This window comes from Esox lucius, chromosome 17 (assembly GCF_011004845.1).
Source record: "Esox lucius isolate fEsoLuc1 chromosome 17, fEsoLuc1.pri, whole genome shotgun sequence".
Taxonomy (NCBI): domain Eukaryota; kingdom Metazoa; phylum Chordata; class Actinopteri; order Esociformes; family Esocidae; genus Esox; species Esox lucius.
Genome location: NC_047585.1, coordinates 31,191,408 through 31,209,427, shown reverse-complemented (window position 1 = coordinate 31,209,427; position 18,020 = coordinate 31,191,408). Strand labels below are relative to the sequence as shown.

Below are 18,020 nucleotides of genomic sequence, written 5' to 3'. Positions count from 1 at the left end.
TCAAAACGTTTATTAACCAACCTTTGCCAGCTCTGCTTATGCGGTCCGGCCAAAAAAAAGCACCAACCCTACTGTGTTGCATGACAGAATTTGAATTATTTTAAGTAGGTGTAGACTTTCTATAAGCAGTCCATCAAAAAGGTGCTGCGAATGTCTTAAATACAAATCAATTCCTAATAAAAAGGTTATTGAACACAAAACAGGAAGGATAATAGACAAAAGTTTTATAGAATTTTATATCAATTAAAATACAAACAACCAAAAATAAAATATGGGAATAGATGTTCATGACACTAAACACTGCCAGAATATGAGAACAATGTTTGTTTTCATAAGAACAAATTAGTTTTTTGTGTTTGTGTATGATCAGCGAAAAAAACACTAATTGTATTTCAAGTTTGGCAAAAATGGGGCTAAAAAGATCAAAACAAGAAAATGCCTACATTAAAAAGATTTATCAAAGCATTTGATTATCGTTGTTATAGGCATGTAAGAAAACAGTGAAAAATGTGTAGGCAATTGAGAAACACAATGTCCCAAAAAATTTGCTACCTATCAATGAGGTCCTATTCCTAAACATTTGGCCTCTTTTTGCATGGTTATCTAGAAACAAGGCATGCTTTACCCCAGTCTCCCCGGCCACAGCACCTAGTTGTTAGGGCACTACGGAGAAGTTTAACTATAGGTTGCTAAGCCATTATCCATTGGAGGGGGTCACACCCAAATCCATACAAGGGCATGTAAGCCCCTAGAGGAGAAAGCGTACTTTGGTATACAACAGCACTATTACCCTAGCATGCTCTATACCTTACAGGGACTTGGACAACAGGACAGGTGTAATTAAAAAAAGTTATTATTAGGACACAGAAAAAGGAAACTGAAGAATGTATTTAATTGCTGTTGTATATTGTAATTATTTCTTAAACAGCACAGTTGATTTTTTTTCCAATGTAAAACAAGAGTAACAACTTTAAAAAATACAAAATCAAATATATAAAAAAAAAAATCATCAAATATTTCCAAATCGTTCGGCTCGCTTCCTCTTCTTTGCCTGAAATGGGAGGGGGTGGAGTAACAAGTAAGTAGCGGTCTACATAAATATTGTGCATGTCAAACAGAATGCCCAGAATCAGGATTTCTATCTGTGGAATTGCAGGGTTGGGCATTGACAGAGTTTGTTTTTGTGATGCATATTGACATGAGCCATCCCCATAAAAATACTGCTGCAAATTTCATTTCTTCCATTGGGGATTTTTAGACCCATTGCAAAGGTCTGTGTTGTGCAGACTTACACTGCCTCTGTGTTATGAATACCAAGAATCTATAGGACAAAGTGACTTTAATCATCATCATTATTTTAATAAATTAAAATGTGTGATATGCCATTAAATTAACTTGGTTCTTGACTTTTATTTTGGTAGTTTGTCCCAAGATCACTTCATGAAAACACAGTACAGTGGATATTGAAGTTCTACACACCCTTTGCACAGTCTTCACAGTTTGTAGCGAATTAAAAAGCGATGAAATGTGATGCTTTTCCGACTAAGACAACGTACTTATAGATGTCAAAATTGGATAGGTCTTCACACCAGAGAGCTTGTTGTAAGTACATTTGGTAGCCAAAACAGAATCAGATTCTACCAACTTTGCACAACTGTTTGAGCTAGATATAATGTAAAACTCAGAACATAATCTAGGTTGACACAACCGTAAAAAAAAAGATTAACAGATGCCAGGGTGGTTGAGGGTGCTTCAACTCTGTGGTGTGAAGACATGCAATCAATGCATAGACTTAGTGCACTTTGATTTCATTGTAAAGCCTGTGAAAGGGTGTGTACAAGTTCATACTGACAATACTAACAGTTCTAAATTACCAGTAATATTGTTTAAAACTGAAACACTTTAGCTGTTGGTCAGCAATCACCTGCTAAATTAATTTCACAGAAACAATTTCTTTGAAAACAAGAACCTTTTTCCAAAATTCTGAATTGTAATTATTTTGTACTGAAGATATTATGTTTGCCTGTAAAAGAGGACTCATAATGCCTTCAACAAGTTTGTCAAAACATCCATAGACTTAAGTTTTTCTTTCAAATGCAGTCAGCAATGCCCAATACTTTTTGCTTCAGATCTAGGCCATTCTTCACTATTTGTCCTCTTCTAGCACATTCTAATAGTGCCTTACAAAACATTGTAATACACACACACACACACACACACACACACACACACACACACACACACACACACACACACACACACACACACACACACACACACACACACACACACACACACACACACACACACACACACACACACACACACACACACACACACACACACACACACACACACACACACACACACACACACACACACACACAAAACACAACAGTGTGAACATTCCATTCACTTATTTTGAATGTTTTTCACAGCAGTGTTTGATCACTTGAAAGTCAGTCCAACCAGCTCTCTTTGGCAACAACAGGTCATAGCCTAGGAACATGAAAACAAAACCTTTTGTACCTCACTATCTTCAACCCCAAATGCAGCAGCAGCAGTGAGAATCCCAAATCGCTCCTTCCTCTTTTTCAGCTTCTCATCAACTTCAACCTGCAACAGAGACATTGATGAGCCATCCATCCAATGAAGAAGCAAACAAATGACAAAGCATTGAGGGGGGATAAAAGGGGAGAATAACACTCAAAATGTTCCCATAATCTAGTCTACCCCCCCCCACCTACTTTTTAACTGAGTCAATTTTTTGCCAACTGTGTTTATCAATATACACAGATGACACTTGTGTATGCCATTGCCTATACAGCTGGCCAGGCTATTTTGGAGCTTCATTCGGTCATCATTGCTTTGCAGAAAACAATATTGTTTCATTGAAATTGATACCCCACCTAAAACCACATATTCCAATTATTTAAACTGTTAAATAACACAAACGTAAACACTATTAAAAAAAAAAGCGCATTCAGTTGTGATAAATGAACAGGCAAAATTGGCCATTTCCTTTTTGGATTGCTAGGTTAACGCATATCTCAGTGGCTAGGTAGAAGACAGATCAAAACCCAATAATACCAAAGTCAATATCAGTTGTGTGAAATGGTTATAAATCAAATTTAATATCAATTCATTTCAAGTTGCCATGTGAACAATCAAAGGGTCCTGCAAGTGTGCAAGTTGTGAAGGAGATACAGGAACTGCTTTGTGTCATGGTAGTTAAAAGGCAATACATTTGAAGGTACACTTTGTACTTTCAGAAAATCCATCCATCCTCCTATAGATGACTCATACCACACCTTACACCTCAAACATACCATGCCTTCTATTAAATGGCATTACAATAATTGTGGATTTTGCATTATAGTTTAAGACTACGGTGATTTTGCCTACATGAATGCAGAAGCCATTGTAATTAAGTAGGTGAGCTACGTTAAAATGTTCCTTCGACTACTCCCACAGTCTAGTTCAACAGCATTGTCGGTATGTAAGTGCAGTGGGTATATGAAGTTACCACCCCTTTCCGAAATGTTCACCTTTTGTTGACCTGAGTTTTCATTTCAGGCTCTTTGGCAACAAAAAGGTGAATGTTTTGTAACGGGGTGGTGACTTTCTATACCCACTGAATTTGTACATAAACACTAACACCTTTTGCACAGTAGTACATGCTAAACAAAAACAAAATGCTATCAAGTATTGGTCCCATGTTTTGACCTAAATGAAATAGCCCAGAAGCACAATAAAAAAAAAAGAAGCTTCCCTCTCAGATTCTGTGCAGAAATGTGTTAACATTGCAGTTGCTGAGCGTTTGTCGTTATGGGTTTACCACCACGACAGGTATGGCATATCAACAAGCCGATTAATGAGCATGCTTATGACTCAGGTGCTGCTTCTGCAGGGGACAATTAAAGGTCACTACAGGAGGATGGGTTGTTTTGTCACAACACAATGCCACAGGTACCTCAGGTTTTGCAGGAGCATAAAATTGGCATGCTGACAGCAAGAATGTCGACCAGAGCTGTTGCCAAATAGGAATTTCTTTACCATTGGCTGCCTAATGACAGCGAGAAGCAAGCAAACTCAAAATTGCAAATTGAGGAAATGGTATTCCCTGCACTACAGGTCTTAGGTTTCACACAGAATGGTTGAGGCACTTGAATGTGTAGCCATTAAAAAGTACAGATTAAATTAACGCTAGAATAATTCCCGTAGCCATTAAAAAGAACAGATTAAATTAACGCTAGGATAATTCCCGTAAAATCAGCTGAATGTTTTTTTGCACCTGGGAAGAACCTGCCTTAACATACAAAACAGAATGGAAAGTCTTTTGCCAATTGGCATTTTATAGGTTGGTACAAAACATTAGAAAATCTGGATCTGGTGAATCATTTTAAGGTGAAGACAGCAAGTTTCTCCTCACACACGGTGTTCTGGCTAGATTGACAACAAGAACAAACTGACAGATTCCAGGCCACTGGTCAAAATACAAGCCCGGAGGTCCTCTCCATCCCCATCCCCATCCTAGAACTAACGTGCGGAGCAAGAGGGGCTGAGGGTGGGATGCCCCATACAGCAGCAACAGTGATGGTCCAGCTTTATTCTACATCCTGATTCTCCACCCTTCCTCAAAGCACTTTGCAGAGTTCTAAAAAAAAAAACATTTAAAAATATACAGAATTAAGGAATTTCTTAACTTTGATGAACACGCATTTTTAAAACTCAGGAATTCAGGGTTGACCTACCAATCCAAAAAACAATGAGTCTGTTATTCCTTACCAGAATTGCCATTGGCTTATTCTGCATTGCCTTACTCAACTGCACGTCATTGCAATTTAAAATGTGTTTACTGTAGATTACAATGCAAAGTTTAGAAGCAGAGCAATTAACAGTAACTGTGTGCCAAAACGTAGAAAATAAATCGGAGCATGGTACTTTTGTCATCTATAGAGCCTAATTAAAAATGCCACTTGGCTTATCATTCAAGTTAGATCCAGAAAATGGAATGACATAAGCACACCTCAAATCAACATTGGGGAAGCTTGGGGAGGAAATGCTACACTAAACGGTTGTTACTGAAAACATTTACCACAGATGAGATAAAAATTTAAAGATGTGGATTAAGAGGACGTGTACTTACACGATATTTTTCACAAAATATTGAGTTGAGGGAAAGAGGTCTGTAGTTTACGACGTAGGCCTATGAAAAGGTTGTGCATTTCTTTAAAGCCTGCACAGTCAGTGAAAGGCTCTGTGGGGTCTCCATAGTTCACATGGCAAACTCAAAAACCGGAGAGGGCTTTATCCCCCCGTCCCTGTCATGCCTTAAGCAGAGGCCAGTGTTGACACAGTGCTGGCCAATCTAATTTTGATTGTCAGGAGCAGGGAACGGCAATACCCTCCACCCCCCTGAGATCATCAAGTTCATTTCTCTGGCTGGAGTGGGGATTTTTTCCTTCTCCCCCCATTGTGCCCCCCCCCCTCCCCATCTCCCCACCCCTAGAACAATATTCAGCCATTCCTGGGCCTCATGGAGTGAGCTCACTGAGTTAATCTCTCAGGCCTCTCTATCCTCCCTCGCTCTTGCTCACTCTCCCTCTTTCGCTCTCTATTCACAAAGCCATTCTAGAACAGCTTGAATCAGTGACAGTTATTATTCAGACTAATGAGTAAAAACTCAGAGGCCACAAGAGTGGACCAAAGCATGTAGTTAAGTGCATTCATAAAACTCAAATTCTTAGATAAATTAAAAATGAGGGCGTGATGACAGGTATAACATTAACTCTTTTAGTATGAAGTCACTTTTCACAAATCACAACCTTGCCCCCAGAAACAAATTAAAACATGCAAAATGCACTACTTCTGATTAATAGGGAAACAGAGAGAGTTGATCATCTTTGTACCTCCCTTTGTGAGAGATGGTGCTCGCCATCAGATATTCTGAGGGAGATGAAATTGTGACATGTCAAGAAGCCTTCATTGTTTTCTCAGATCTGTATGGCTGGAGAGGACAGATGGCCCTCTATACTTCAATACAAAAGTGTGTGCGTACATTTGTGTGTGTGTGGTTCCATACAATGTGGGGGGGGGGGGGGGGGGGGGAGAAGGCCCATTGCTATTATCATTCCGGATTCAAATGCACACAGAGCTGAAAATCCAGCCAAGCCCCCTTCTCCTTAAAAATCCCAAATAAATGATGATCCTTCAAATGAGTGGACCAATGCCTTGTCTGTATGTGGAAAATGATGAATGACCAATGCTGGAAATTCAGTTATTCACTCATTCATTCCCAGGAATAATGAATTAATTTGGCTCATTGCATTCCTTCGATTCAAATTAAAGTATGCATGACGCGGTAATGTAGAAAACAGCTCCTTAATTGTCTTTTGTAGAGTGGAGGGTACGGAAAGGGGGGGGGGGGGGGCATAGTGATTGCCGGCCATCGTATTTAGGAGAGTCATCAGCATCGCCACAAAATTCTAACTGTTAAAACCGTTGCAGAAATGAATTGATTTCCATAATGATTTAAATGCTAATGGGAACCCTGGAAAGTATAGCAGAGACATAGTGGTAAGATAATAAAACAGAGAAGGCCTTTATGGGCACTAGATTCACACAGGTGGTTCCATGTGGCGTTCCTCAGTAAAGCATACACACGAGGAATGGAACATCAACCTAAAACCATTAGCAACACAAGCCTTGACATTGAAATAAAGGAACCCTTTGAACAACTAATCAGAAATGGAATGGAGAGAGAACATACAGTGCTTTGCAAAAGTATTCAAACCCCTGACTATTTCTACATTGTTACAGAAATACAAACAGTAGGAGCTAGAGTTCTGTGGCTGAGCCGGTGTTTTGTACAGTGGCAAGAAATACGCCACTACTCAAAAAAGTACCATCTGAAAGCATGTTATATTATGTTAAATTCCAAAACAATATTTCGAGAAACAAGAAAAGGAACCAGGTAAGCCTAGTTCTGTCGGCCGGCCATCAAACCAATTATTCCAAACGCGACTGTTCCCTACATTAGTTAACATCCAAACCAACAACTGGTATAACAGGATCTCTAAACTACATTCAACACAATAAATTAGAAAGATTACGGTAGATGGCTAGCTTATATAGTACCTACAGTGAGGGAAAACATTTTTGATCCCCTGCTGATTGTGTGTTTGCCCACAGACAAAGAAATTATCAGTCTATAATTTTAATAGTAGGTTTATTTGAACAGTGAGAGACAGAATAACAACAAACAAAATCCAGAAAAACGCATGTAAATTTTTTTATAAATTGACTTGCATTTTAATGAGTGAAATAAGTATTTGATCCCCTCTCAATCAAAAAGATTTCTGGGTCCCAGGTGACTTGTATACAGGTAACAAGGTGAGATTAGGAGCACACTCTTAAAGGGAGTGCTCCTAATCTCAGCTTGTTACCTGTATACAAGACACCTGACCACAAAAGCAATCAGATTCCAAACTCTCCACCATGGCCAAGACCAAAGAGCTGTCCAAGGATGTCAGGGACAAGATTGTAGATCTACACAAAGCTGGAATGGGCTACAAGACCGTTGCCAAGCAGCTTGGTGAGAAGGTGACAACAGTTAGTTTATTGATTATTCACAAATGAACTGTCAATCTCCCTCGGTCAGGGGCTCCATGCAAGATCTCCCCTCATGGACTTGCATTGATCATGAGAATGGCGAGGAATCAGCCCAGAACGACATGGGAGGATCTTGTCAATGATCTCAAGGCAGCTGGGACCATAGTCACCAAGAAAACAACTGGTAACACACTACGCCGTGAAGGACTGAAATCCTGCAGCGCCCGCAAGGTCCCCCTGCTCAAGAAAACACATGTACAGGCTGTCTGAAGTTTGCAAATGAACATCTGAATGATTCAGAGGAGAACTGGGTGAAAGAGTTGTGGTCAGATGAGACCAAAATCGAGCTCTTTGGCATCAACTCAACTCGCCGTGTTTGGAGGATGAGGAATGCTGCCTATGACCCCAAGGACACCATCCCCACTGTCTAACATGGAGGGGGAAACATTATGCTTTGGGGGTGTTTTTCTGCCAAGGGAACAGGACAACTTCACCGCATCAAAGGGACGATGGACGGGGCCATGTACCGTCAGATCTTGGGTGAGAACCTCCTTCCCTCAGCCAGGACATTGAAAATGGGTGGTGGATGGGTATTCCAGCATTACAATGACCCAAAACACACAGACAGGCAACAAAGGAGTGACTCAAGAAGTGGCCTAGCCAGTCTCCAGACCTTAATCCCATAGAAAATCTGTGGAGGGAGCTGAAGGTTCGAGTTGCCAAACGTCAGCCTCGATACCTTAATGACTCTGCAAAGAGGAGTGGGACAAAATCCCTCCTGAGATGTGTGCAAACCTGGTGGCCAACTATAAGAAACATCATGATACGTCATGTTTTGCAGAAGGGTCGAATACTTATTTCACCCATTAAAATGCAAATCAATTCATAACATTTCTGACATGCATTATTTTGAATTTTTTTAATTACACTATGTAAATCGAAAACTAAAGCAATTGTTTATCACCAATGCAGTTCATCCATCACAATATAACAACATTGCAGTCTATCCTGAACAAATCTTAATGCTGGATTTGTTTGGGATGGCTAGCTAATAGCCATACAGTACCTATAATGAAAAAAATTACTCAAATCACTACATGGCTGGTTTGTTTCTTTAGAAAACAAACAGACAGATGAATAGCTAAACACTACGCCAAGTGAATTACGCTACGTAAATCGTAAACTAGAGCAAAATGTTCGTCGCCGGTGCATTCGTCCATCACAATATAACGCAAAGTTCTAGTCCATCCAGAACAAAAACTAAAGCCTGATTTGTTTAGGCCGTGGTGAGGATCGGACCCCGGTTGGCTGTGTGAGAGACTGCATCTGTAACCACTATGCTATTTAACAATAGTTGGTCAGTCAGTAAGAGACATTCACTCTTCACGGCCTGGTCCGCTAATGTGGTCCTGCAGAAAATGAACACAGTTCTAACCATCCAAGTAGGGACACATGGAAGACATTGCACAGCAGTTGGCGGGTTTATTAATGATCCATAACTTACACAACCAGTAGCCCAAATTAACTTTTTATCTCACCTGCCAAGGGGACTGGTAGATCCACCAGCCAAGCATATTTTTTTTTAACCTTTTTGTGTAATTGCCTTTTTGGGGCACACAGAACTCATCATCATCAAAGCCTCAGCATCATACTGTAGCTAGTTTCTTGAAACTCCTTGATCTCAAAACCACCATTTCTCACAAAACTTGTTTTGTGATTCGGCCCCTCGCTATATTAATATTTTAAAACAAATTCTTGAAATTCTACAAATCCTCCAATGATATGTTTATTATTTTAATGCTAATATCCTGAAATTCTAAAATAATTCACATGAAGCTGAGAACAATGGCCCTGCAAATATTGTATACACATTCACCATTTTAGATGTAGCAATAATAAATAACAACAAAATTTCCTCAGAATAGCCCTGAGAATAGCCCAGAGAAGTTTTGATGTTTTACAAATATCCATGTCCTATGAAATGATTTACATTCTAGTTATTCAGGATCAAAACCACTTGTTCTTTGTTTTCACAGGTTGGCTAAAAGAAGGTTACTAATTAGAAAACTAACCTTGTAATGACTGGTATTGTAATGTGAAAATATTGAATGAATACCTTAAAGCCCCTATCTACTAAAGGCTTTATAATAACCTACATTAACAATATACACCGATCAGCCACACCATTATGACCACCTGCCTAATAGACTTAATATGTGAATTAAGGTGGAAATATTTGATGTTGTTGTGAATGGTTTGTAATGTTCTATTCATAAATAGGAGTGATCTACATTCAGGATCTACATACTTTATAAACGTTATGTAAACGTTATGGATATACAGGTGCTGGTCATATAATAAGAATATCATCAAAAAGTTGATTTATTTCAGTAATTCCATTCAAAAAGTGAAACTTGTATAATGTATACATTCATTCCACACAGACTGATATATTTCAAGTGTTTATTTCTTTTAATTTTGATGATTATAACTGACAACTAATAAAAATCCCAAATTCAGTATCTCAGAAAATTAGAATATTACTTTTAAATGTTGGCCAACTGAAAAGTATGAACATGAAAAGTATGAACATGAACAGCACTCAATACTTAGTTATGGCTCCTTTTGCCTGAATTACTGCAGCAATGCGGCATGGCATGGAGTCGATCAGTCTGTGGCACTGCTCCGGTGTTATGAGAGGTTGCTCTGATAGTGGCCTTCAGCTCTTCCTGATGTATCGAGTCTTCCTCTTCACGATACCCCATAGATTTTCTATAGGGTTAAGGTCAGGCGAGTTTGCTTGCCAATTAAGAACAGGGATACCATAATCCTTAAACCAGGTACTGGTAGCTTTGACACTGTGTGCAGGTGCCAAGTCCTGTTGGAAAATGAAATCTGCATCTACATAAAGTTGGTCAGCAGCAGGAAGTGCTCGAAACTTCCTGGTAGACGGCTTCGTTGACCTTGGACCTCAAAAAACACATTGGACCAACACCAGCAGATGACATAGCACCCCAAACCATCACTGACTGGATACTTTAAACTGGACTTCAAGCAACATGGATTATGTGCCTCTCCTCTCTTCCTCCAGACTCTGGGACCTTGATTTCCAAAGGAAATGCTAAATTTACTTTCTTCAGAGAACATTACTCAGCAGCAGTCCAGTCCTTTTTGTCTTTAGCCCAGGCGAGACGCTTCTGACGCTGTGTCTTGTTCAGGAGTGGCTTAACACAAGGAATGCGACAGCTGAAACCCATGTCTTGTATGCGTCTGACTCCAGCTGCAGTCCACTCTGTGAATCTCCCCCACATCTTTGAATGGGTTTTGTTTCACAATCCTCTCCAGGGTGCAGTTATCCCTATTACTTGTACACTTTTTTCTACCACATCTTCTCCTTCCCTTCGCCTCTCTATTAAAGTGCTTGGACACAGAGCTCTGTGAACAGCCAGCCTCTTTGGCAATGACCTTTTGTGTCTTGCCCTCCTTGTGTAAGGTGTCAATGGTCGTCTTTTGGACAGCTGTCAAGTCAGCAGTCTTCCCCATGATTGTGTTGCCTACAGAACTAGACTGAGAGATCATTTAAAGGCCTTTGCAGGTGTTTTGAGTTAATTAGCTGATTAGAGTGTGGCATCAGGTGTCTTGAATATTGAACCTTTTCACAATATAAAAATTTTCTGAGATACTGAATTTGGGATTTTCATTAGTTGTCAGTTATAATCATCAAAATGAAAAGAAATAAAACACTTGAAATATATCAGTCTGTGTGGAATGAATGTATACAAGTTTCACTTTTTGGATTGAATTACTGAAATAAATCAACTCTGACGATATTCTAATTACATGACCAGCACCTGTATACACCAATCAGCCTTAACACTATGACCACCTTCCTAATATTGTGTACGTCCCCCTTTTGCCGCCAAAACAGCCCTGACCCATCGAGGCATGGACTCCACTAGACCTCTGAAGGTGTGCTGTGGTTTCTGGCACCAAGATGTTAGCAGAAAATCCTTTAAGTCCTGTAAGTTGCGAGGTGGGGCTTCCATGGATCAGACCTGTTTGTCCAGCACATCCCACAGATGCTCGATTGGATTGAGATCTGGGTCATTTGGAAGTCAACACCTTGAACTCATTGTGTTCCTCAAACCATTCCTGCATTGTGGCAGGGCACATTATCCTGCTGAAAGAGGCCAATGCCATCGGGGAATACCGTTTCCATGAAAGGGAGCAGATGGTCTGCCACAATGCTCAGGTAGGTGGTACATGTCAAAGTAACATCCACATGAATGGTAGGATCCAAGGGTTGCCAGCAGAACATTGCCCAAAGCATCACACTGCCTCCTTCCCATAGCGATGCACACGCACCCGGCCATCCACGTGATGTAAAAGGAAACATGATTCATCAGACCAGGCCACCTTCTTCCATTGCTCCATGATCCAATTCCGATGCTCACATTGTAGGCGCTTTCGGCAGTACAGGGGTCAGCATGTGCACCCTGACTGGTCAGCGGCAACACAGCCCCATACATAAACTGCGATGCACTGTGTGTTCTGACACCTTTCTATCAGTACCAGCATTAACTTTTTCAGCCATTTGAGCTTCAGTAGCTCGTCTGTTGGATCAGACCACACATGCCAGTCTTCTCTTCCCACGTGCATCAATGAGCCTTGGTTGCTCATGACCCTGTTGTCGGTTCACCACTTTTCCTTCCTTGAACCACTTTTGATAGGTACTGACCACTGCAGACCGGGAACAACCCACAAGGGCTGCAGTTTTGGAGATGCTCTGACCCAGTCATGTAGCCAACACAATTTGGCTACACATTTAAAAATGTTCATGCTTCCAACACATCAACATCGAGGACAGAATGTTCCCTTGCTGCCTAATATATCCCACCCACTGACAGGTGCCATGATAACGAGATTATCAGTGTTATTCACTTCACCGGTCAGTGGTCATAATGTTATGGCTGATCAGGGTATATGCTCATGGGTCAGGATTTTATTCCTGTAATCTTGCTAACATCTGTCTCTGGGTTCAGTCATTTTCTCATTACTCTCTGCGCCCATGTCTTCCAGTACCTGCTGGTACTCCTCCAGCACCTCTACACTACCTTCAGTCACTGGTTCACAATCCAACAGTAAAAACGTACTTGAATTCTATAAAGCAGTTGCCCAGGGTTACTGAAATTATATATTACTTTATATTTTACATTTATTAAAATGTTTTGTCAGTAAAATCTTTAGACCTTGTGGTCATTGTGCTATGTAGTTCCCTTTCGTGGCCTCTAACTCTGAGTGGGGAAGAATTATGCTATTTTCCATGGTTTACATGCAAAATATGAACCCATTATCGCGCAACCTGTCTAATTATTAACAAAACTAAAACTCTGCAGCATTACCATAGCAAACTTTTTAACTCATAAATAATGCAGCTTATAGACACTGTAGGGTCTTCAGTCTGGGAGATTTCTCTCACTTCAAATATCCTTACCACTGTCAGTACAGTAGTGATGTGCAGTTTGCGAAAGATTCATTTGTTTTGAATGAATCTATTTAGTGACTTGGGACTCACAAGTATATTTTTCTAGTGACTCGTTCAATTGTATCATTCATTTGAACATTAACAGTGGATTTCTACAACATGATCACATGCTTCATACCCGGTCCTCCAGCTCAGTTCCCCGATCAACAGCTATGTACATTCGCAGAGAAACATAGATCAAGGCAGGAACATCATAGAGACATACTAGGAACAGGCTAATAATAATATAGTTGATTGTAGGGGGTTTGGCTGTAGGCATTACTGACTCAAATGAACAAAATGATCTGAAAGATTCAAACTTTTTATTGATCCGAGTAAGAAGAAAGAGTTGAAGTTCCAATCACTACAATACAGACATTTTTACTACTGTGCTAGCGTGAAGCTACCAAACAATTCTGCCCAACGAATTTAAGACTGGCTTTCTGACTGTGAACCTTCAAAAATGCACGCACATTTTCTCACCGAAGTTACGGGTGGATTTCAATGTAATACCAACATGAGTAATTTCCTCCGACCGATCAGGACAGGTTTTATTACATTACTATTTTGGTACAAACATTCTCCTGCCCGTGTGGCGGATAGCCTTCTGAAATGTACTTGCCAAACGGAAAATCTATTAATTTCAGGCCCTGTACACAACCATTCAAAAGTTTGAGGTCACTTAGAAATATTGTTTTTGAAAGAAAAGCAAATTGAGGTCCATTAAAATAACATCTAATTAATCAGAAATAGAGTGTAGACATTATTACTGTTGTAAATTGTACCCACAAAACACCAGTCTCAATATCAACAGTTAAGAGGGGACTCTGGGATACAACAGCGTTGCAAGAAAAATACAGCTCAGACTGGCCAAAAAAAGGAGGCGAAAAAGAGGACAGAAACTGGACAATGGAAGATTGGAAAAAAAGTGTACTGGACAAATCTAAGTTTGAGGTGTGAGGATCACAAAGAACATTCATGAGATGCAGATGAAATGAAAAGATGCTGGAGGAGAGCTTGAAACCATCTGTCAAGCATGGTGGAGGCAACTTGATGGTCTTGGGGTGCTTTGGTGGTGGTAAAGTAGATTTATACAGAGTAAAAGGGATCTTGAAGGAGGAAGGCCATCACTCCATTTTGCAACACCATGCCATAACCTGTTGACAGCACATGAGGAGCCAATTTCCTCCCACAAGACAATGACCCAAAGCACAGCTCCAAACTACTGCACATGTGCAGTCGCCACTTATCCTGGCCTTTTTCGATTTGTCAGATGATAGTCATTATTGCTACAACAGGAAGAGTTTCTGATAATTGGCTACCAGCTCAGTAACTTCAACTTGTTGGCTATACAAAAGTTCTGAACATTGGTTATGTAAGCAAATGCACATTTCTCAGATTATACGCATGCCACTTGAGGATAACTTGCTAGCTACATACAAACTCTGTTCTAGCTACAAGCTGTATAGGTAGTTTTTAATATGTGTAGAGCAGTATATTTGGCAGCTTTTGTTAGTTTTAGTCATTACAATTATAATTATGTAGGCCATACTTATTTACTATATTTACAAATATATTCATTTAAATCCGTTCTGACAATGCTTTTGAGGAGATGAAATGTATTACGTATTTATAAATTGACAGTTTCCGGTTTGAATAAATCACACGTTTTGGTGCACAAGTAGGAAAAATACAACGCATGCAACACCCCAAATGCAATTCATCCACAAAGGGTACGCATAGCGTTGCCTGTCTTTGCATCACGCTCATGTTCACTGGAAATGACTGAACCGTGGTTACGCATATTATTGACGGATTTGGTCTGGCCAAGGTGTAACAGATGAGAAAAGGTTCACACGGAGCACGTGACAGACTTGAGTCTGGAGACGCCGTGGTGAACATTATACTGCGTGCAACATCATCCAGTATGACCGGTTTGGCAGTGGGTCATTGGGGAGGCATATCCTTGGAGGATCGCAGAGATAAGTACTGGGATGAAAGACGTGCTAGCTAACGGTACCCTCAGACCCATCGTCAGACCGTATGCTGGCGCGGTAGGTCCTGGGTTCCTCCTGGAGTAGGACAATGCCTGGCCTCATGGGGCCAGAATGTGTAGGTGGTTCCTGGATAACGAAGGCTTTGAAGCCATTGTCTGGCCCTCATGTTCCCCAGACCTGAATCCAATTGAGAACCTCTGGGACATTATGTATCAATACATTCGACACCACCAAGCAGTTTATTTACAGTTTGATCCAGAAATAGCGACACTGACAAAAGTTATTTTAGCCATTTACCAAAATATTTTCAAGTTAGTTAAATAATGAATACAGGCATAAAGTGCAGTCTCCGCTTTAATTTGAGGATAAGCAGGAAGGAAGGGTTTAGAAATTACAGCTCCATAATATGTAGCCCCCCTCTATTTCAAGGGACCAAATGTAATTGGACAATTGACAAAAGCTGTTTCATGGACAGGTGTGAGAGCTATACCTTCAATTGAGTAGGTAAAAGGTTGATTCCAGGTGTGGCATTCACATTTGGATGCTATTGCTAGAAACCCACAACATGCAGTCAAATGAGCTCTCATTGCAAGTGAAACAGGCCATCCTTTAGGCTGCAAAAAATAATAATTCCAAGAGATAGCAGGAACATTATGAGTGGCCAAATCAACAGTTTGGTACATTCAGAGGAAAAAAAAGAACACTGGTGAACTCAGCAACACAAAAAGGCCTGGACTACCACAGAAGACAACAGTGGTGGATGATCATAGGATTCTTACCATCCAAAACATACCACATCTGTAAAACACGGTGGAGGCAGTGTGATGGCATGCACATGCATGGCTTCAAATGGCACAGGGTCACTAGCGTTTATTGATGATGTGACAGAAGCAGCTGAATGAACTTGAAGTGTATAGGGATATTTTGTCTGCTCAGATTCAGCAAAATACAGCCAAGTTGATTGGACGGCGCTTCACTTTACAGATGGACAATGGACCAAAACATACTGTGAAAGCAACTCAGGAGTTCAAGGCAAAGAAGTGGAATATTCTGCAATGGCAGAATCAATCACCAGATCTCAACCCGATCATGCATGCATTTCACTTGCTGAAGACAAAACGAACAAACATCTGAAGACAACTTTAGCAAAGGCCTGGCAAAACATCACAATGGAGGAAACCCAGCGTTTGGTGATGTCCATGCATTCCAGACTTCAAGCAGTCATTGCCTGCAAAAGGATTCTCGATAAATAAAAAAAGTTCAATTTAATACTTTGATTGTGTTAATTTGTTCAATTATATTTGAGCCCTAATAAGGGGACTTTATGAAAATGGTTGCAATTCCTAAACGTTTCATACAATATTTATTTTCCAATCCCTTGAATTAAAGCTGAAAGTCTACAATTTAATTGCATCTTGATTGTTTCATTGCAAATCCATTGCGGTGGCGTACAGTGCCAAAATTATGAAAAATGTGTCAGAGTCCAAATATTTCTGGACCTAACTATATCGCGTGTGAATAAACCTTCTTTTTGGGACTGGGTGTGTTATTTGCTGTGTGTGTCCATAATGGGAATCACAATCAGACATCCAGCAGCGATGAAATTACAAGTTTTAAAGTGAGTGGCGCTGATATCTCAGCACAAATGACTTAGTACACAATTTTTGGGGACCGTTTTCTGACAACACCACTTTTAAAACAATTGGCCAAAATCCCCAGAATGAATCTTTAACAATATCAGAAAAAGGTTGTCTCCAAATAATCATTATTTGGAGACATAATTCATCATCTAAATTCAAAAACTCATTAAGTAGTAAGTAAATTTAACAAACAACCTGTAGAAAGTTAGTACACCCCTCTTTACAATCACAGAAAAGTGATAACATTTTAATTAACTACACTAAAACAGGTGCCAATTATTCGAAAACCATTACAGGGTGACCTGAGAGGGTCCAGCCGCCCATTCAGATTAGATACTTGATCTGGTTTGGCCTTAACCAATGTTGTAACATCCTGCCAAGAACAAAATAACATTGAGGACTTCAGAAGAAAGATGATTAATACATTTTGGGAGGGGTTACAAAGCCATTTCAAAGTAATTCGAAGCACGTCATTCCACTCTTTGATGGATCAATCTACAAATGGAGAAAGCCTCTGCAAGCCTCTCTTGCCACAATCAATGTCGAAATGTATAAGTAAACGGTCAGAAAGAGACGGCACAGAGCGGTCACAGGATGGAAAAGGCCTCTGCCCTCAAAAAAACCATAGCCAGATATGACTGACATAGACGTCATGTTTAGGAAAAATTAAACAGAAGAATCACAACATTAAATTAACATTTAATGATTGAATTAATGCTGAAATAGTCAGATTTGTTTTTAATTTTTGCATAAATAACACTACAGATTCAGAGATTGTCATCAAAAAACAAACATTGACACTGTCATTACCATTAATATTAGTAAATTACTAAATGTGTCACATTCAAGTATGCTGAAATGCTGTGACGTAGTCACCAACACTGTCAATCGTTGTGGAGCCGTAACGTTTCCTGACCCTAGTTAGCCCATCAGTGTACCCATAATGAGCAGGGGGCCCCACCCTCTGTTCATTGATGCGTGTGCGCGCGAGTGCGTGCGTGCGTGCCACCTCAACGCTGCCAGAAACTCATGGGAAGAGACGTGTTGCATTGTCACACTAAATCAACATTGTTCTAATGAGGTGTCACACTTGACCTCCAGCAGTCTGAGTCTTACGTGGGTGTCAATGCAACACCACAATGGGCACCCCCTCCATCTCTAACACCTTCCTGACACATATTGATTCATGGGAATGCCTGGGCCCAGTCAGGACCAAATTACCCCCCCCCCATCAAAACGGCAAAA

The 18,020-nt window shown here is 40.2% G+C and overlaps 1 protein-coding gene across 1 annotated transcript in view; it reads right to left on the bottom strand.

Moving 5' to 3' along the window:
• Nucleotides 1-209: 209 nt before the first annotated feature.
• sarnp (SAP domain containing ribonucleoprotein) overlaps nt 210-18,020 on the bottom strand; it is a 32,571-nt gene continuing 14,760 nt past the window's right edge. The window contains exons 10-11 of the mRNA XM_010881170.3: nt 2,530-2,616; nt 210-1,051 (exon numbers count right to left, since the gene is read on the bottom strand). Of these exons, the coding sequence (XP_010879472.1) occupies nt 1,010-1,051; nt 2,530-2,616 (129 nt within the window). The 3' untranslated portion in view covers nt 210-1,009. The remainder of the gene's footprint in view (nt 1,052-2,529; nt 2,617-18,020) is intronic.